Source organism: Suncus etruscus, chromosome X (assembly GCF_024139225.1).
Source record: "Suncus etruscus isolate mSunEtr1 chromosome X, mSunEtr1.pri.cur, whole genome shotgun sequence".
Taxonomy (NCBI): domain Eukaryota; kingdom Metazoa; phylum Chordata; class Mammalia; order Eulipotyphla; family Soricidae; genus Suncus; species Suncus etruscus.
The window spans coordinates 94067988-94088471 of NC_064868.1; the positions used below are offsets into that span (position 1 = coordinate 94067988).

The 20484-nt window shown below is 56.2% G+C and overlaps 1 protein-coding gene and 1 non-coding gene across 2 annotated transcripts; both read right to left on the reverse strand.

Annotated features, from left to right (window-relative positions):
• Window positions 1–254: 254 nt before the first annotated feature.
• Window positions 255–14504, reverse strand: LOC125999437 (HAUS augmin-like complex subunit 7). The gene is made up of 9 exons (XM_049767496.1): window positions 14210–14504; window positions 13715–13830; window positions 10890–10957; window positions 10741–10802; window positions 9687–9778; window positions 9255–9594; window positions 8748–8972; window positions 7975–8089; window positions 255–1232 (listed from the first exon to the last, which is right to left on the reverse strand). Exons 1-9 carry the CDS (start codon window positions 14309–14311, stop codon window positions 490–492), a joined length of 1863 nt encoding a protein of 620 aa, XP_049623453.1. The 5' UTR covers window positions 14312–14504; the 3' UTR covers window positions 255–489.
• Window positions 4939–5045, reverse strand: LOC126000231 (U6 spliceosomal RNA). Its single transcript, XR_007492588.1, has one exon. It is a non-coding gene; the product is annotated as a U6 spliceosomal RNA (small nuclear RNA).
• Window positions 14505–20484: the final 5980 nt, after the last annotated feature.

Here is a 20484-nt window from a genome sequence, read left to right on the forward strand (position 1 = left end):
TGGCTGGTCCATGCCAGGCCCTGCAGGAGTGGTGGTGGTGGTGGCTGGGTGCCCTATCACACATCACCCTGCTGCTGGAAGAGGCAGTTGGGTGCTGCACCTCCAGGCTTGACTGGCACCATTCTCCTAGGCAGATTCCTGGCCTGGCCTTGCTCACTGCTGACTTCCTGAGCCCCAGGGATGACAAATAAGTGTTGGGGCCCCCAGCCAGGCAGGGGTCTAGCACTATGCCTCATAAGCATGAAGGGGGCTGGTGAGAAATAGGTCAGATTTATTGGCAAACAGGATGCAGGCGCAGATCAACCATGGCCCACTCCAGAGCAGTAGCCAAAGGCAGGCTCCTGAGGTTCCAGAGCTGTGAGGCCAGGTAAAGATCTGGCAGGTGCAGGGAATCTGGGCAACCCAGAAGGAAAGTGGACAGTGATGCTGTGTTCCCAGTGGGGGCCTGGTGGTGGTCACAGTACAGGCAGTGCCCAGTCCACAGTCCGCTCAGTTCTCCAGGTTCTGGCCCTCGAGAGGGATGTACATAGGCTCAATGTGTGCCCAGCTGCGTGCCTGCTCATCAGCCCAGGTCAGCAGCTCCGTGGCACGGTGCAGGAACACCAGAAGCAGTGTGTGTACATCCCCCTCGGCAGAGTGGGCAGCACTCGGCTCAGCCTGGAAGTAGCGGCGGAAGAGGCAGCCCAGGCTATAACCTTTGCAGCTCTGGGCACGAGTGCCATGGCTGTGGGCACGGTCCAGGCCCCGCAGTGCAGGCAGCGTGTCCAGACATACGGTATCTGTAGGCAGGCAGGCGCCCAGGCGCTGCAGCTCTGTGCAGAGCAGCGGGAAGTCATAGTCGAAGCCATTGTGGGCCACCAAGCAGAGGGGGCCCTGCTGGCGGCTGAGGAAAGCGTGCAGCGTGCTGACCACGGCAGCATCGAAGCCGGCCTTGCAACTCTGTGCCAGCCCCTCGCTGCTCAGACCCGTGATCTCACTGGCCTTGGCTGTGAAGGGTCGCTGTGGGCTCATGCACAGCGTCAGCTTGTCCAGGACCCGGGGCAGCACCGGTGTGCCAGACTCATCCCGCTCTGGGCTCTCCAGGGTGGAGCGGTGGACAGCAAACAGCGAGATCTCGGCGATCTCAGGATCCACATTGGGGAGCCCTGTGGCTTCCAGGTCCAGAAAGACAAAGGTCTCGGCCCTGCACGCCTCGGACATGGTGACGCGCTCACAGGAGAGGAAAGCGAACGCTGCCAGGCAAGAGACACAAGGCTGAGGCCACAGGCGCCACCCAGCCAGGCACACCAGATACTTGTGTCCCGCCTAAAGTTGCCAAAAGTGGCCACAGGTCCCGCAGGAGGTCCCATCCAAGAAGCCTGGCCTGGGCGCCTTGCTGTAGGTACCCCATCTGCTGCCCAGCACCAGCCCCCACCCATGGCTCTTTTCCTTCAGGCTGGCACTTGGGCTGGCCCGAGCCTGCCTTGGGGCCCCGGCAGCTTACCTGGGCGGGCGCTCACCGGCTGTCTGCACTGTGGGACACCTGTCTCCACGCAGGCTGCTCGGGGCGCCCTTTAATCAGCACCCGGCCCGCCCCCAGCTGCCTGTTGGGCAATGGGGAGGCCCGAGGCCGCAGGACCTGCGGGGCCGGCTTGCCGCCCCCTCACTCACTCGCCCCCCAGCCGCAGGGCCACACGCCCTGTGTTTACAGACAGGAAGGCAGGCGCCCGGGCTGCATGCAGGCTCCAAGGGGCGGGACTACCATCACAGGCACGAGCTCTGATCCTGGTTGGCCTGTCTGCATAGGACAGGGGCTCAGAGGGCTCAGAGATGGGTGCCCATTCCCCCTTAGGGCAGGAAACAGCATCCAAGGTCCCTTAATGGGGAAGGCCAGGCGTTAGGAGCTGGTCTGGACAGAGGCACCGGTCTGGGGTTTCTGAGAACATGGCTGGAAGGGGGCAGGGTTCCTGGCTGCCTAGACAGAAGAGGGATGCCATGGAAAATCTGAGAAAATAAGGCACCAGAGCAGAACCAGGAGGCCTGGACTGGGTCCCCTGGTTCCCGCTGACACACGAGGTTCCTTCTCTGAACCGGATGGGGCTGTGGCAGGCACAGAGAGATGCTGGGTCACCCAGAAGCCTGGGAGCAGCTTCCTGGACAACCAGTCAGGCCACCTGCATCGCTTCCATGGGCTGTGCCAGGTGGGCATCTTGGGGAGGAAGCAGGACACACCCAACCTAGGGAGAATGGTAGGATGTCAGTGGGGGGGCCCTCAGAGGTCTGAGTATCAGGGTAGGGGCACAGTGAGGCTGTGAGAAGATGATAAAACAGAAGCAACAATTGCCAGGTAGGGAGAGGGGCAGAGTCCAGGAACCCCAAGAGAGAGGCCTGAAAGGGATTCCAGGCAGCAGGACAGGGTGGAACCCAGAGTGGGTGCAAGCCATGGAACAAAGAGGAGGCAGGAGATGGGCGATGAAAGCAGTTTCATTTGCTCACAGCCCTGTCCCACTCTGCACCCGCCTCCTCTGTGCTCTGAGGGGCCACACTGGGCTTGAGGGGTCCCGAGGGCTCCTCTTGCAAATGGCTCTGGGACAAAGAGGCCTGGTCCCCACTGGGCAGCTTGTCTCCGGACACCTTGTACTTCTCTAGGAGCTCTTCAATATCTCTGGCTGTGGAGCAGAGAAATAGCGAGAGTGGTGAGGGCAGCCAACCTGACTGTGACCTACAGATGCTGAAGCAGGCTAGGTCGTACTCATGGCAGGGTCAGCTCACTCAAATCAAGGGGGTATTTAGGTCCCTTGCCTGCCACCCTCAAGCATCAGGCTCAATCGATGACCTGGGGTTCATGAGGTTTTCTCTGTGTGATTCCCCCAACTTGGATACCACTCTGTGCCTATCCCACTCTACAGAGCCCGGCCCTGTTCAGCACAGAAGTAGGAGGCACCTGAGCTGAGGGCCTATTCCTGGGCTTGGGCACAGAACAGGTGGTGGAAACGCAGAGGCCATGTGCCTCCTGAAAGACAGAATGATGCAGTGTTGTGACTCCAGGACCAGATGGGTTGGAGAGATGTGAAGACATAGAAAGGGATGGGGAGACCCCAGGCCTCCTACCAGGAGTACTCCTGGGAGACATTCCCAGGCAGATGAGGCAGAGGCTCAGCAGCCCCAGGCAATGGGGATGAGTCGCAGGGCGGGAAGGCAGGGATGGTGCATGCAAGGGCTGTGCACACCCAGGGCTGAGCAGGCAGAATGTGGAGGAGGAGGAGGAAGCACTGCACTCTGCTTCCGGTGTGGGGAAGAACCTGAAACTGCTCTGCTGGAAAACTTGGAACAGGGCTGGGGACATGGCTTCAAAAGCTTTGCAAGCAGGGACCCCAGTAGCACATGGTTCCCAAACACTACTAGGTGAGCACTGTCCCCTTAAAGTAGCTCAAAACCTCTGAATGAGATCAACTCAGAGCAATGCCTGACAAGGCATCATGAAATGGCCCCAAACCAGAGACCAAGAGAACCTTAAAAACAAGAAATAAGGTGAAGCAGGTTTCATGTAGGAAGCTCTGACAGTCCCAGGGCAACTGAAAACCACCCACAAAATAACTTCAGAATGAAGAGACAGTGGCCTCGCAGTTTCAGAGGAAACCCACTGCCACACCAAACCTGGCAGGCCTGGTATTTGGTCCAGATTACTGAAGCCTTTTTAGGATGGAACAAGCCCAAATTCAACCCTGTTGGAGAACCCAGTGGTCCACGCACCACATCCACTTTTACTCAAATGTTAACAATTGGCTCCACAGCCAATTTTAAAGAAGCTATCTCAATGCCAAATTTGGTAGGCCTGAAGCACCATGGTGCTAAATCAACCTAGTGATTTGGCTGTGGGAAGGAGGGAGGCTGCATATGTAGCCACATAACATCTCCAAAGTTCCCAGTACTGGCAGTCCAGTACGAGCACAAAAAAGTAATGAGCAAAAACATTAGCACAGAAGCCTCTACTAGCACCTAACAGCTCAGCAAATCCAAGGGCAATAACTCCAGTAACACCATTAAGAGAGACATATTGCAATAAGCAATACAAAGCAATTTAGATTGTGCCTGCTAAGGGGACAAACTGAGGGGGTTGAGGGGTAACATGGGACACTGGTGGAGGGAAGATAATATTGGTGGTAGGATTGGTAATTGTAATAGTGGATATCTGAAATGGCCGTATTATGAACTACTTTGTAAACAACAGTGTTTAAATAAAATTTCAAATGGGGGGGGGGGCGGAAGAGAGAATGGAGGTAGGGCATTTGCCTTACATGTAGAAGGATGGTGGTTCAAATCACGGCATCCTATATGGTCCCCAGAGCCTGCCAGGAGCGATTTCTGAGCATAGAGCCAGGAGTAGCCCCTGCCAGGTGCGACCCAAAAACCAAAAAAAAAAGGGAAAGAAAAGAAAATTCTATTTCAATGTTGAATTTAAAAGAACTGCTACTGTAAAAAAAAAAAAAAGAAAAAAATCTCATTTTCCTCAGTAGATTCACCTTAAAACTATTCCAACAAATTTGTGAACATAGTTTAGTATTCTTAATCTTGTTCAAACTAAAAAATTGAATTTTCTGGAGAGAAAAGGGATGAAGAGATAGCAGCCAGGAGCCAATCCCACAGAGAAATGAAGCACTGTCACACATAGACACTGATGTCCACTGTCCATCCCTGGCATGCAGCATACTCGCTGCCAGAAAACAAATATCATATAAACAAATATCAGCATAAAGGCGGGAGAAGGAAATAGGAGCAGAGGGTTTGACACTAACCAACCCAATCAGCACCAGACCCAGCTAAGAGGTGAAGTATAAGGAAAACAGTGCTCTCTTTGCCCACCCCGGTTTGAACCTCAGCACCACATATGACCTTCCGAGAGCCACCAGGGTCACTCCTGAGCACAGAACCAGGGATGGCCAGTTCTTTTTTTAAAAAAAATATATGGAACACTTTACGAATTTGTGTGTCATCCTTGTGCAGGGACCACGTTAATCTTCTCTGTATCGTTCCAATTTTAGTATATGTGCTGCCGAAGTGAGCACGGGATGGCCAGTTCTAAGTGCTGCCAGGTATTGCCCAACTCCCACAGCCCCCAAATATCTAAATATATTTGATGGGGACAAGCCCCTGGGTGAACAGGGTTGAATCAGGAACACTGCAAAGGTTTGAGGCAGAAACAGGAGAAAAAGCAAAGAGTCAGAGGCTAAAGAACATTCTTTGGGTAGGTACCTAACTAACTTACATTACCCAGGCTAAGGGTCTTAGTGTATCAGAACAATTAGAAAAGGCATCTTTCTAAAAAAAAAGTAAAGAAAAGAAAGAGAAAAGACATCTTTCTAATGGCTCACTCAAGGGGAGATTGTTCCACGAGAAAGGGCAGAGATAAGGTAGTTACAGGAACCACCATGGCAGTATTCCACCATGGCACCACCATAAAATCCCAACAGCCTCCCCTCCTGTCTTCTCTCTCTTCTATCTTCTCTCTCCCTTCTTCCCTCCCTCCCTCCTTCTCTCCTAAATTCCCCACACATTCATGCACTGACTCAGACTTACATGTTCCCACCAGTAGGATATGTAGCAGTACTTGTGAGAGCTGAAATGTAGGAAAAACCCAAATGTGTGTCTTCACACACACAAGAAGTTTTGGGAGACTGGTCACTATGTGGCCCGAGAGGGGTGAACAGCAGACGGGCAGGTAACATCAGGAGGTTTAGAGAAGGCAGGGTAATGAGCCCAGAGTATCCTCTGTGGGTGTGTAGGTGAGTGGGTGGCAGACCCTTGGATGGAGAGAGAGTAGCTGCACAGCTCTGCCAATAGAAACACAGAGGAAGTGGGTGAGGAACCAGCTGCTCTGCTGATGGCCTTATCTGCACTGCAAGATCAGTACAGCTAAAAACAGGCAAAAGCAGGGACTGGAGAGTCCATGCAATAGACAGGGTGATTACTTTGCACACGGAAAACCCAGGTCTCATCCCCAACATCCCTGAGTACTGCCAGGGATTCCTGAGTGTAGAGTCAGGAGTAAACCCTGAGCATAGATGGTGTGGCCAAAAAAATAGAAAAATAATTAAATGATAAAGGCAAACAGCAGATTGGAGAAATGGGACCCACACACAAACAGCAGACTGGAGTTGTGGGACCCCTACACAAGATGTGCAACTCTCTGAGTCACGTGAGCAGGAGAGGACACCTGGCATCGGGTGCTGGGACATCTGTGGATCCACAGAAAATTAATCAGTGTGATGAAGAATGCCGGGGATAACTCAAGAGGGCCATGCCAAGTCTCTTCATGCCAGAGATCCAAGTTCTCTCCCTGGCCCCACAGAACCCCTCACACACCAGAGTAGCCCCCTGAGTATTGCCACGGATGGTCCAATAAAACCAACCCAACAATGGGCCAGAGTAATAACAAAGCAAGAAAGACGCTTGCCTTGCACACAGAAACCCCAAATCAAGATGCCCCATGCCCACCAAGGTAGAAAAAGTCAGGTAGGTGCTGACCAGGGTACAAGCGCTCATGTTAGTGGAAGTCAAGCACTTCCTTCCACAACCAAGGAAACCTTCCAACCTCAATGTATGCCAAGTCGGCACAGCAGGAGTTGAGAGGGGCTGCAGGTTCCATTCCCGATCAGGGCTGTGCAGATACAGGCACCTGCTTTCAAATCCTCCACATGCTACAAGGAAGCAGCTCTCCAGGCTGAGCACTTTCAAAGCACACTCACTGTGTGTGTGGGAGGCATGGGCTGCACCCTACAACACCTGGTCTCCCCAACACCTACTGGAGTAATCCCCAAGGCAGAGCTGAAAGTAGCTGCTATAAGCACTGTCCAGCATACCCTGCTGCCCCCTCAAAAAAAGTCATCTCACTTAGAAGAAATGTAAAATAAAATACCAAACTCTTTTATTAGAATATTCTTGGGTACCAAGATTCAACAAGAGCCCATTTTTTATGGGGAGGGACTGGGCCACACTTAGTAGTACTCAGGGGGCCATATGGAGTGGCAGGAATGAAACTGGGCCAGCCACATGCACCTAATTCCATATCTTGGCAGTATCTCTCTGTTCTAGCCCTTGTTTCTTCTCCTAGCAGGCCCAAACCTTCCATTAATGTGGATTTGCACCCCAGAAACAAGAAGAACTAATATAGGAGCCAGTTCAACTGATGGATGGATAATGAGAACCCCAAGTCATACAAAGGGGTGTCCTGTGCTGAGCCCCTGCCACACCTTGACATGTTCATCAGGCATCTTCTTCTTGATTTGGGGGCCACACTTAGAGAGAGGTGCTCAAGGCTTACTCCTGGCTCTGTGCTCAGGGATCACTCTTCACAGGCTCAGGGGACAATCGGGTGTTCTGGGGATTGACCCTAGCTCAGCCGTGTGCCTGCTGTACTATTACTCTGGCAAAAACCCTTTCTTAACAGGACCACACCACCTAATATGAGGGGCCCGAAGTAGTTTAGCATTCCTGGTGGTGACCAGGGGCCATGGGTATCTGTGAACTTGGGGAGGCTTACGCACAGAGGGCACATGCTCTCCATCCATGCTGTTCCCCACCACATTCTCTGGAAAGATCGCTCAGCAGAGGCAGACTTGGAAGGCATCAGGGAGCACACAAAGACAGTCCAGGTAGCCAGGAGACAAGGACCCAGCATGAACACCCTGATCCTGACATGCTTGGCCCCGAGACGACCCTTTAGCCCCTAACAGCATCTCCTTGCGGTCGAGCAGCACTGACAGACTGCCCAGGACTCCCCTCAGTGAAGCCCCAATTCAAAACCAACCCGAGAATTCTCGCCAAGGCCTGCACGTGACAATGACCAACTTCACATAGCAGTCAGGGACAAGGCAGGGAGCAGCACTCAGGGCAAGGTCCCTTTCCTCTGTCACAGGTGCCTGAAGATGAACCAAAGGGGGCACAGAGAACTAGGAGCCAGAGCCAGGACTAGAAGCACCTCTGTTGGCCACTTACCGAGACTCTCCACGGAGATGCTGCTGGCCCAGCAAAGCTGCTCGCACGGCTGCCACTGCACCATCTCCATTGCCTGGCCCGACGCAGCAGTGACCTCCACGACCACTTTCAAGAGCTGGGTAAGGAGGCAGATGGGGCCTGTGCTCTTCATGGCTCCTGCCTCCCACCTACCCCTTCCCAAGATCAGGGGAGGAAGCCCAGGGCAGAACCCCACAGGAAAAGGAGAGGCTTTCCAATTGGAGGTCATGGGCCAGGGCTCACCAAAGACCCCACTGCTCAGCCAGAAAAAGGCAAAATGGGCCAGAACAAGTACCAACCTTAGAAGTTGCCTTGTACATGTAACCTGTGGGACACCCCTGCACTGATTGCAGGGTTGCCCCCTCAAACAAAGACTCAAGGGCAGTGCCATAAAAAAATCTTATCACAGAGGGGTGGGCACTTGTCTTAAAACCAGCTAAATGGGACTCAATCCCCAGCAGCACATACACTCCCTCAAGCCTAGGCAAGACTGATCTGTGAGCACAGATCTAAGAGTAAGTTCTAAGCATCACTGGGGGTGGCCCAAATTGCCCACTGCCTTAAAAAGGCATAGACTTCAAAAATTCAAGCACCATGTGTGGAAGCTGAACCCCAAATTGCAACCACAGTAGCACCTGAGTACCAGGCTCTGGCAGAGGGTGCAAGTGCCCCTCCAGGCAGGCCCCAGCTCTGGTTCCATGGGCAGAAGGTGTAGACACGAGCACCACCAAGGCCCAGACTGGGGTACTGCTCACCTGACTGTATGAGGTGAGGATCTGGTCTATGGTCTGGATGATAGGTCCACTGAGGTGCAGCTGGGGCCTGGGGTGCGGATAGCACTCGGCCAGCTCGTGTTCACACACTTGCAGGAAGGCCAGGATGAGCTGATAGAAGTCTGAGGTGACAAGGCGCAGCGTCTGGTCCAGGGTTCCAGCCGTGGTCCAGCTCACACACTCCTCCTGCTTAGGTTGTTCCTGGTACTGAAAAAAAACAAGTGTATAGGGTTGTCCAAACAAGTTCCCGTATCCCCCAGTCCCCCAGAAACAGAAGGCTGGAGGCAGAAGAGGACTAGGAGTGAAGAGAGCTTGCAACACCTTGGCCCCAGCTCTGGCATCAAGGGGGCTTCAGTTCCACCTCAGGAAAATCAGAAACCAGGCCAGTACAACTGCTCGAGCAACATGCCAGGGCATGCCCAGCCTGGCCACTGTCCCCTGCTCCCCCTTCTTCCCCTGCCCCCGGGCTTGCCTGGCCCCTTCTCTCACCTCGCTCCTGAGTGTTTCCAGCCTGCTTGTTGACTCCTGAAGCTGCACCACCAGCTTCTTCACTTCATCCTGCGCCTGCCGGGCCGAAAGGCCAGCCTGAGTGTCCTGGAAAGGGAGCAGCTGGTTGTGTGGGTTCCAGTGCAGGGAGTCACAAGCAGGTGGGGTGCACGGCTGCAGCACCTCCTTGTGGTCATTGTGCAGCCCACAGTGGAGGGGCTGCACATCCAGGGGCCAGGTATCCCAGGCGGGGCTCAGGAGCCACTGTGGGTGGCCCAGAGAGAATACACTGGCCAGCAGCAGTTCATTCTTGTCCTGGAGGTCCTCCAAGCATTCCTCTGCACTGCAAACAGAGCCCCCCCACAGCCCTGGTCATGGGGGGCAAGAGGCGGAACCCTGCTGATGTCCCCCACACAGACAGCCCAGAGCTCTTACCTAGGCCAGTTGGCCTCTGCGCTGGCCAAGCTCTGGCCTGCCATCAGCAGCTGGTCCATGAAGCACAGCTGCTTCTGGGCACAATCCCGGCCCTGCAAAGGGAAGGCCACGGGCAGGGGCAGCATAGGGGCCATTCTCAGGAGCGCAAGATTCCTCTGGGCCAGGGGGGACTCAGGACTCCAAGGTTAAGTGAGATATCTGCACCCTGAGTTCCAGTCTGAGAGGCCAACTCCCAGCTGCTCCCCTGAGGGCCATAACTGACCACACAACCTTGCACATAGCATCCTGGTAGCAGATTGAGACTGAATGCTAGAGCCACCCAACACAGTGAGGCCCTACAGCTGCTCTCCCTGGAATTGTGTGCACCTTGAGACCCGGGTGCAAGGTGAGATGGGGGCCACCTAGAAGGGTAACCGCCATGCAGACATGTGTAGCCCCCAGCCAGTTCGCACTGACAGTGCTGAGCCCACCCCATTCATGCACCGAAACTGGCATCCACCTCATCGGCTTGCATGTGGGGAGTCTCAGCTTCTGAGACCAGGCAACTCAAAGCGGACATTTCTCAGGGAAACAGAATGTACCACTTCATGGCTGTCAGTGGGGCCAGCAAGGCCCAGCTAAGACTGTGGGCTTGGCTGACAGCAACACACAAGCTGATGTGATGGTACCCCATGTGGCCCGAGAGGGTGAGCAGCAACATGACAGGTGCTGCAGGGAAGAGACCTGAGGACCCAAGGACTACAGGTGGGAATGAACAGTCTGACACTTGCTGGAAAGTTCCAGAGTGATTGAAAGACCCAGCACACTCCTCGCCACAGACCAGAGGACCTAAAAAGGGCTTAGTTCTAAACAGTCCCAGCAGACAACCCGGGAGGCCAGTCCAAGTGGGGGGTAGAGGCAAGGGAGGGGGCACAGTTAGAAACAGGGGTTGGTGCTGCCCACCTGAGAAAAGCAAACTCTTACTCTGGGAGTGTGATGATGCCACAGGCCAGGGTGTGGCACACTCTACCTACCCAGGGGGGTGTCGAAGGAGCAGGTTCATACCACCTCTTACCTTCAGGAGCTTGTGGTCCCGGGGGCCACACAGCAGCAACTCAGAGCCCAACTCCACCATTTCTGGAGGGGCAGAAGGACCCATGACCCGTACGCCCACAGGACCCGTGACGCCCCAGAACAGTCTCCCCCTCCCCCCAGCATGCTCACCTCGGATCTTGGCCTCCATTGGGGCACCTTTCAGCTCCTCGAGCCTGTCCTTCCAGGAGGGGTCCACGCTGCAGGGAAAACATGGCCCTTCAGGCACCATGCTTGTACTGGGTGCCTTTTGGGCTAGGACCTGAGTGACAGTCTCAGGCCATGATACACTGAACTCACTTCCATCCTCGACCCCTGAGCTTGCTGCTGTGTCTCTACCCAAAGATGATTGCCTTGCACATGTATGTCAGCTGGGCCTCAGCCCCACCTAGGATCCCCTTCCCCACCTGGGCCCTTAGCACTACCTGAGAGCACTCGCAAAAAGGCTCACTTGACAACAGATTTTACAGAGGGGATTCAAGTCTAACCCTCGAGCTGCTGTCACCCCTCCTGCAGGGGTCTTGGCATGGTGTCCCCCAACTTCTAGCCAAGCCATAAGCACTGAGAAAAGAGTACAGGTTCGATTCTTGGAGGCCGGCTGACACCCCATTCTACACTGCCCTTTCTGGGGCATGCATACCCTTTGGTCCACTGCTGTTTTTAAGCCCTTTGGCAGTACCCAGATGGAAAAGCCAAGCCAGTCAGCCCACTTGCCCCTTCAGCCTGGTGGGTAATGCCCACAGGGAACCAGGGAGTCACCAAGAAGGAAAGCAACAGGGTTATCCCAAAGCTTGGAAAGACACCCCCCAGGGGCCCCGCTGAGCATGCCTCCCACTCTTCCCACATCTGCTAGAGCTGGGACCTGGAATCTACAGCACTGGTGGTCTGACAGTTTGGCTGTCCAACATGCTCTCAGGGCACAGCCCACACCTGTCTCAAACACAGGAGGGCCAAGACCCAGAGAGGGCTTTTGAAGGTGCATTTTCCTACAGTAATAACAAAGGCAAAGTCGGGGTCCACTGAGGGACAGAGCCATAGGCCTGAAGTCAGCCTCAGTCACCCAATTTCCTTTGAAATGGCACTAAAAGTCTTTGAGGGGGCCGGGCGGTGGCGCTAAAGGTAAGGTGCCTGCCTTGCCTGCGCTAGCCTAGGACGGACCGCGGTTCGATCCCCCGGCGTCCCATATGGTCCCCCAAGAAGCCAGGAGCAACTTCTGAGCGCATAGCCAGGAGTAACCCCTGAGCGTCACAGGGTGTGGCCCAAAAACCAAAAAAAAAAAAAAAAAAAAAAAAGTCTTTGAGGATGCAGCCAGGCCTTCCACATCTCAGCTCCCCGCAATGTGCCCCCTCATTGGGCCAGGCCCCTCCAGGCCAGGGATAGACTCCAGACCTAGTACCATAATGCGCCTGGTGCCTACCAGGACCTCCCTGTTAGTCCCTTGCCCCCGGCCTGTTCACCTAAAACCCACCAGCTGGACCCCTGAGCCACACTGTCCCTGCCTCACACCAAGATCCAAGGTTTCTCAAAGGGTGTTGGGTTACACTTTATTTTACCTATAACAGTTTATCCCTGGTTTCTTTATATCTGTTTGTTTACAACTTGGTTTCACCCAAAACAAAGATTGTCTTACTTGTAATCCTGGGTGGGTTTACTGACCCACCCAGGGGTGATCTCTGTACTCAATAAAAAAGGTAGTTCTGGCAGGCAGCTAGTGGCATACTAGGTAGAAGACTGCCAGGCTACACATGTTTCACTCTCAGCCTGGTCTGGATTATTTCTTGTGTGACCCTGATTCAGACTCATTCACCTGGGGCTGGAGATACAGCGTGTGGGGTAATTTTACAACAGGGCTGCCCAAATCATCCTAAAGCTGCAGCCCACCCCTCCCAAAGCAGATGCCACTTCCTCCCTGTAATGCAGATGCGCAGATGCCATCTGCATACAGCCTCTGACAGCCACTAAAGCCCTAGCTCCTGAGGGTGCCAGAAGTGGCCCAGGAACCAAAAATGGCACACTGGGCCTGTATGTTTGCTCATGATCTCCAAGCCACTGTACCATGTGGGTGTCTGGGAATGACAGGAGTTGTCTGAGGGGGTGCCTGGCCCTGGCAGTTCTCCATGCCTAGGAGAGCTAGATGGCATAGGCTTCACCCTGGAAAGTGAAGATTTCTGCATAGATGGTCTAGGTGAGCTGGGTTTTGCAGGCTCTCTCTGTATATAGGAGTACGTATGTGTGTCAAGCAGAGATGATAGGAAGTTCCAGGACAAGAGAAAACATCAACCAAGGCCAAGAGCAATGGTGTGTCAAGGCTCCAACTGGAAAATACCTTTCCTTCCTCCCCACCAGGGCCTGTCCTAATTCCCCCTGAAGGGCAGACAGGACCACCTCATGGGTCAGACCCAATCCCCCAGGAGCAGCCATTTCACAGAACGTTCTGGGTTCTGGACCATCTGGGCTAGCTGCTGCCTTAGCAAGGGTCTGACACACACAAATTCACCTGGACTGAAGGCCTAAGCAATTGAGCCCTAGTCCCTGTATGTCACTAGGTCAGTGCCAAGTCCACAGCCCCTCAGCCTCCGAGCTGGGCATGCCAAGGGCAGCAAGAGCCCTTAGCTAGGGCTACAGAACACGGGGCAGATAGCAAAGGAAAATGGTAGAGGCCGGTAGGGGGGCAGTGAAGAGCTATAGGGGGGTTCTCCTATTGAGTCAGCTTTACCATAGAAGAGGTATTGGGGCTGGAGAAAAAACACAGTGTTAGGGCTGCCTTGCATGCAGCCGACCCAGGAGGGACCCGGTTCGATTCCCGGCATCCCATGTGGTCCCCCAGCCTGCCAGGGGCGATTTCTGAGTGCAGAGCCAGGAGTAATCCCTGGGCGCCGCTGGGTGTTGCCTAGAAACCAATTAATCAATAAGGTTACAAAAAAAGAAGAGAGATATGAGCTGTGGAGTGCCCTTACCGGCTGTACATCCACTCCAGGATCTCCAGGCGGAATTTGGAGGGAGTGCACAGCAGTTCCCGAATGGTGGTAGGCTCGGTGATGTAGAGCCCCTGAAGGAAGGGGCAGTTGAGGTCCTAAGAGCATGAGGAAACAAGCATGAGGCCAGTCAGACAGTGGGAGACGCTGCGGTCCTGCTGCCCTTCCCCCCACCTTCACAAACAATTTCCCCATAACCCCCTAGGATTTGGTCTAGGCCTGCCACCCACCTCCTTAGAGCAGGAGGGCAGAGACCTGTCCTCAGCTCCTGGAGGTCTGACCGGTGCCCATCCCGTGTGGCCCTTGCTTCTTGTTTCACACTGCTGGACTCGGGCCCTGGGGACAGCCCGAGACACCTGGACCCGCGCGCCCAGCAGGGCCCCCCTAACGCAGGCTCCGATTGTCACCGGGACTGTGCTAGGGGCCCAGCTTCCCGCAGCCCTCCAGCCATCAGCTGGGACCCCGCAGTACTGGCACCTTCAGCTTGCCGTACACCTCCACGGCCGCGTCGAGAACGCTGCTCTCATTCCCGTCCTCCCTGCAATCGCTGCTGCCCGCGCCTAGCCCGGCCATGGCCATGTTTCGCGCTCAAAACCGCACCCCACCTACGTCACAGGCTAACTGGCTGGTCCTACTGTCAATCAGGAGCCAGACCCTTTTGCCCAGCCCAAGACTTGGGGGCGGTGCTTTCTGCGAGGCGAGCAGACGGGGCGGAACCGGAGACAACACCGGAACGGAAGTGAGTGGGGCGGAACCGAAACGGAACCGCACAGGCCCGGAGCGGAGCTGAGCGGAAACGGAAGCTCAAGTGTGGGAGGCGAGGGCGGAGCGCGGGCGGGGCTGGCAGGATGACGGACGGGCATGGGGCGGGCTGGGAAAGGGGTGGGACCGGTAAATGTGGGCGTGGTCTGAGAGGCGGGGCAGGCCGATCAGTGGTGGGCGGGGCTCTCCTAGCCCAAAGGGAAGACAGGAGGGGGCGCCCCTGCCCACAGCGAGTTCGCCCTGGTGAATGAAAGGACCGAACTGGGACCTAAGACATTCCACTCCCCCACGCGGTGCTCGACCTCTGGTTTTCCCTGCGCAGTTTCTTAAATTTGAATCCAGCGCCAAATAACTTGTGTGTGACTTTTGGCAGGTTCCCTAACTTCTCAGTGCCTCCTGGTTCTCAGTGAGGACAACGAAGGAGCCTCCTGGGGTGGCTCTGAGGATGGAATGACGTCAGGATTCCAGTGAAATCCTTCAGACAGTGCCTGGTATCCCTGTCGTTCTGATCCCTCCGATGGGCGGTTCTCTCTTCCTTCCCCAGTCTCTGTCTGGAAAATTCTATGGCTCCTTTCTGCATCTCAGACTCAGTGGGTGAGGAAGGAAATCAGCAGGAGGTCCCCATCCCTCAAAGGCCCCTCCCCAGGACCTCCGATGGGGTGAGGCCAGGCGGGAAGGGACTAGGGGGGCGGCTGAGGCAGCAGGAAAGTCTGGAGCAAGGACCTCAGACTGGGCTGGAGAGCACTGTGGAAGGAGGCCCAGTGGGAGGAGGCCCAGCGGCAGGGCTGATTATCCTTGGGACAGGGCAAGCAGAGCTTTGACTGGTTCCCCCCTCATCTTCCCCTCTTTTTCTGTTTTTGTTTTTCTTTCTTTTTCAGAGATCCTTTTCCATCATGGCCCCAGCTCAGACGTTCAAATTCTTGTGGGTTTTGCTGTGGATCTTTCCTAACACTGGGAAACCGCGGCAGTTTGGGGCCGCCCCCGCCCTGGCCGGATACCCTGCTCCGGAGCAGTGGGAAGAAGCAGCCCCTGTGTGTTCTGGAAGAAAATTCCCCTTCCCCACCCAGCCGCTGAAGCCAGAATGCTCAGCAGTGTTTCCTTAACTCAGCAGCTCCATCCAGGCTGGTGCTGGCTCCTCAGGCCCTGGAGGCCTGTTTGGAGGTTGGGACTGCTGAAGATGTATTGGCCGGCCTCACCACCACGGCTGCACCCCACCCCAAATCGTGGTGCCCCACCAGGCCCTTCACTAGGGATGCTGCAGGTCCCTGGGAAAGAGGAGCTGGGGGAGAACTTCCAGAAATGTCCTGGAAGGTGAGGGAGCGAGGTGTTCAGCGTCTGAAGAAACCAACTGTGGGGCTGGGGCCCAATAAGGCCCCTCACTGCATGCAGCCACCCCGAGGGGACACTGTGTGCAGGTCCTTGGGGAGTTTGGCAGGGCCAGGATGGGCTGTGAGGCTGCTGTCACCCAGAGCTGTCCTGGGCACACGTGCTAGGCCAGCCAGACAACTGTCCCATGCAGCACTTGCCCACAGAAGTGCTAGGTCCTCGGAAGATCTGAATCCTGCCAGAGGGTGGCACTGCCCCAGGCAAAGAACTGGGCTGGGTAGTAAGATGGGGACTATGCCTGGGTGAGTTAGTGCTCAGGGGTCTCTTCCAGCTCAGGGGCCCCAGCTGAGGGCCCAGCGCACCATCATCCAGGTCAGCATGGAGTCCCCAAGGGCCAGAACAGCCTCTCAGGAGGGCTTGAGGGCCGGAGCCTGGGAGCAGCCTTGCCAGGGCGCTAAGTGCCTGCCCTTCTGAGATGAGTAATGGCCCTAGAAAGGTGTCTGGGCAAAGGTGGCTCTGGGGACCCGCTGTGAGTTTGTTGTCTAGGGTCCCGGGGATACCACTGATCACAGAGACGGCACCAGCCACCTCACCCTGTTGGTTACAGAATGTTCACTCTGATCTCTTGTGTCCATATGCACCCGGGGTGCTACTGAGGCCAGAGAGGTGATGTCTGGGGCTGCCTCTGCTGGCACTTTTGTTCTCTAAAGTGGAACAGTGATGGTGACAAACCAATGTAGAGGCAGCTTGGGAGCCCCTGCTCTGGAAGCCAGAGCCCTGTGGGCTCTGAGGGGTACAGGGTGCCAGGCGAAGTAAAGCTCTTGGCTGTGGGCGTGGTCTTGCGTTCTGTTTGCGGTCCAGGTGGAGGAGGGGAGTGCAGGGAAGCAGCGCCCCCCCCAGAGGACGTGGCGTGGGGGTGGGGGCCAGCTCGTTCTTGGGCTCTGGAGGCGGCCCCTGTGAGGTGGGGGCGGGCGGCAGAGGAAATGGGGGGCGGCCCCCTCCGCGGGGAGACACGGGTCTAGACGGCTTGGCGCGGCTGGCCGGGCTGAGTCACATGTGTCTGGAGATGGAGACGCCAGGAACTGGGGCACAAATGCACAAATGTGGCCTACGAGGGAGTTTGGAAGGGAGATGGAGCGTCCAGCTCCCCCTTCCCAAGGGCCTCTGGCTCATCCTGGAGGGGCCACAGCAGAACAATCTGGAACTTCAGGCTGGGAGGGTGCTAAAGCCCCACCATCTCCTGTAGCACCCTTCCCCCACCTACCTCCTTTGCCCCAAGATCACCCTGGCTGCACCCCCTACAGCCCAGGCTCCACCGTGTTTCCCTGCACCCCATCCACAGCCACATCATCATTGGAATTTGGAGTGTTGTCTGGCTGCTGGCACCAGACCCGGGGTACAGAAGGCACGTGGATAAGGAGTGGGCACCATATTGCCAGAGGTTGGCAAAGCTTCGGGCCAGGAAGGTCGCCCTGGAGGGTTCAGCGCTGACATGAGCTAGGGTGGCCCTGGGACAAGCCAGCAGGCAGACGGGTGTATCCTCAAAACTGCTCCCAGAAGGGGACCCACACCTGCTGTGCCCTCCCGGCTCCCCATGGAGCTTTCCCACAGCAGAGAAAGCTCCAAACCGGTACAGCAGGGCTACTGCAGCTGGCCACTCCCAATCTCACTGCCCTGCAGTTAGCCCCTCTATACTCTGTGCACCCCAAGTCCATACTCCAACTCACCGCTTATGGGGACCCTTCAGAATACAGGTCACATCATGGGGAGGGGTCACTGTTCCATCAAACTAGAACAGGAATTAAGGCGCTGGATCCTGGAAACACCTAGAATTTTCGGGACCTCTCCAGGGTGTCAGCCCCGAGTGCCACTGGTGTGTCACACAGTCCCAATGAATCAGTTGTGAGAGGGGTGGGTGAATCCACATTTGGAGCCAGTATATCTGCCCACAGCCCTAGTGCCCATCAACACATGACAGGAGAAACTGGTCGAAGGGCCAGAATCATAGTACAGATGGACACACCGACCTTGCATGCAGCCAACCTGGGTTCAATCTCTGGCATCACTCGTGCTCCCGAGCCGGCCAGCAGTGGCCCCCAAACCCAAGCAGAGGCAGAGTGCAGCCCTAGACGTTTACCACCCACCCCTGGTTCCCACTCTGCACGCCCCACACTTCTCCAGCAAGGATGACCCTGACAGGCCTCAGCGCCTTTGCACAGTCCACCCATGCTTTCTGGAGGTCTCTGTGCCAGATCCCTTAGGGTCTCCACCCCCAGACTTTCCTCTCCACACCTCCCTTGCAAAGGTCACTTTCTCCTGTGCCTCACCTCTCCCTCCTCCTTCGGTCAGCCTCTTGGGGTCAGGAGTGCATGGCAGACCAAGGATCTGCCTACCAGAGCACAGCTTAGCCAGGCTGGTCCGAAGTGCTCTGAGATGAGTGCCCAGCATGGTAGTGTGGAGGATAGCACCGTAGGGCAGGGTTTGCCAGATAGGCTGAGACAGTGTCTCTACTCACCCCCCAGCCCTCAAACTCTTAGAACTTTCTAAGGAACCCAGATCAGAGCATCAGATGAGAGATTGGTCGGGACTCTGAGCATCTGGAAGGTTCAGGCAGTCACCCAATCCCCAGAACCACCCGGTTGGTTCCGTGGGTAGCCTGACGCAGGCCGGGACAAGAAGGGGGTTGGAGGGGGAAGAACCCTCCCCACCATACCAAGTAGGTGCTCAGGGTGCCTGAGCACCGCAGCCCTGCCCCACTACCTAGGTGGGCAGGCGCCCCGCCCCCCGCTAATGGGAAGCAGCTGGCAGGATGTTTGGTCAACCCGAGGAGTCAGAGTGAGCGGAGGCAAGGAAAGGGTCGGGGGGCCAGGATTCCACAAGGCACCCGGGCTGGTGAGGGGCAGGCCAGCACTGAGGCTGCGGGCCTCTGGGGTCCCCACCCCCTTCCTTCTCAGGGATGGGATGTGGGGGCGGGGCGCATGGCTTCCCGGATCCCTCTCATGCATCCCTGCCCCCAACCTCACAGGGCAGCTTCACTATCACTCACATGCACCCCGGCTCCCAAATCCGGAAACATAAACCCTTGAAGGGGCTGTTCCCCCGAACCCATGGAAGAACGTGGGGCTCCTTGCTCCCCGGCCCCACAAGAGCAAACTTAGAAGGCCGCCGCCCCCACCCCCATCCTGGCTTTGCCTACAATTAACTCATTTCTGAGCTTGCTTCCAAACATAAGTCAGTGCTGGACCGGGCCAGAGGAAAAGCTTCCGTGACGCCGGCCTGGCGGGGGGAGGGGGGTTAGGGAGGAGGGGGTGGCGGGGAGCCAGCGACTCTCCAGAATCCGCCCTCACCTCTCATCCAAGGGGTCTCCCCAGGACAGTGAGGGGCAAAAAGGTAGGCTTGCAACTGGTGCACTGGGCTGTACAGCAAAGTTCAAGAAAGTGACAGGGGTCCCAACCCCAGCACTGTGGCCACAAGTTAATCAGGAAGATTGGGTGGCACGAATGATCTAAACCCCCAAACCTACCTTTGCTCCCCCAGGCTTTAGGAACCCTCCCTGGAGGCTGAAGGTGGCCCTCAGGAACCTGGCTAGAGAGAGCAGAGACCCTGTTGGAGGGGTATTCAGCTGGAGAGCCCCTCCTTGGGCTCCCTAGTCACCTGCCTTCACCCCCAAACACCCCTGCCAACTGGAACGTACCCCCCAGTTGCCCTACTCAGTGCACACCCTGTCCACAGTTCCCAAGTGATGGCACACACAGGGCACAGGGAAGCCTACTGCCATCCTCCATGCTTGGGCTGGTGGCTTAGGGGTGCAGAGCAGAACAGGGAGTGGAAGAGTGGTACAAGGGATTCTTGGGGCCCGTCGAAATGCACAGGAGTCACTTCAGTACCTGCTTCCCCCTGTCCTGCCCTGGAACCATGTCACTAGCTCTCCTGCTATGTAGCAATTTCTGGGGTGCAGGTAGTTGGGGGAGCCTTCTAGGCCTGGGATTCCCTGGACCCCACACCCCCTGTCCAGCTACAGCATGAGGACCCATCTGCACTGGCCCTGCAGAGTACAGTCCCAGGCACAATCACTGCCAGGGTGGAGACAGAAGTAGTTGGCAGCCACATAGGGTTTGCGGGTGTTTGACAGAACCTTCGAGGAGCCCAGGGCTGGCCCCACTGTGCTTATCGGTGCTTTCTGGGGCTGTTCTCTAAGGTAGGCAGGTGGCCCAAGGAGCCTGGTCCTAGTGCCCTGATGTAGTAGCAGCCCCTGTGTCCTGAGGGCTGAGTGGCAGTCCCGGGAGGAGGGAACAGTATGCCAGTGCTGTCGGGTGCCACGTGGCCTTTGGAGCAGAGGCGAGCAGATGGCATTGCCCCCTGTGCAGCCAACTCCTGGATCTCTAGGCTCCAGCCACCGTCTGTCCCTTCCTCCAACATCTGGTCAGGGTTCAAGGCCTCAGGGCTGGGGCCCACTTGCTTTGTGTGTCTCCATTTCAACGCTGGTTATGCAAAAAGAAAAAAGAAACGAGGTTCCTGTTGTAATGGTTTGGAGACCACACAAAGCACTTCTCAGGGCTTACTCCTGACTCTACACTTGGGGATCACTCCTGGTGGTGCCAGGAATCAAACCTGGGCTGGCCATTTGTAAAGGAAGCACCCTCCCTGCTGACTTTTTCTCCTGC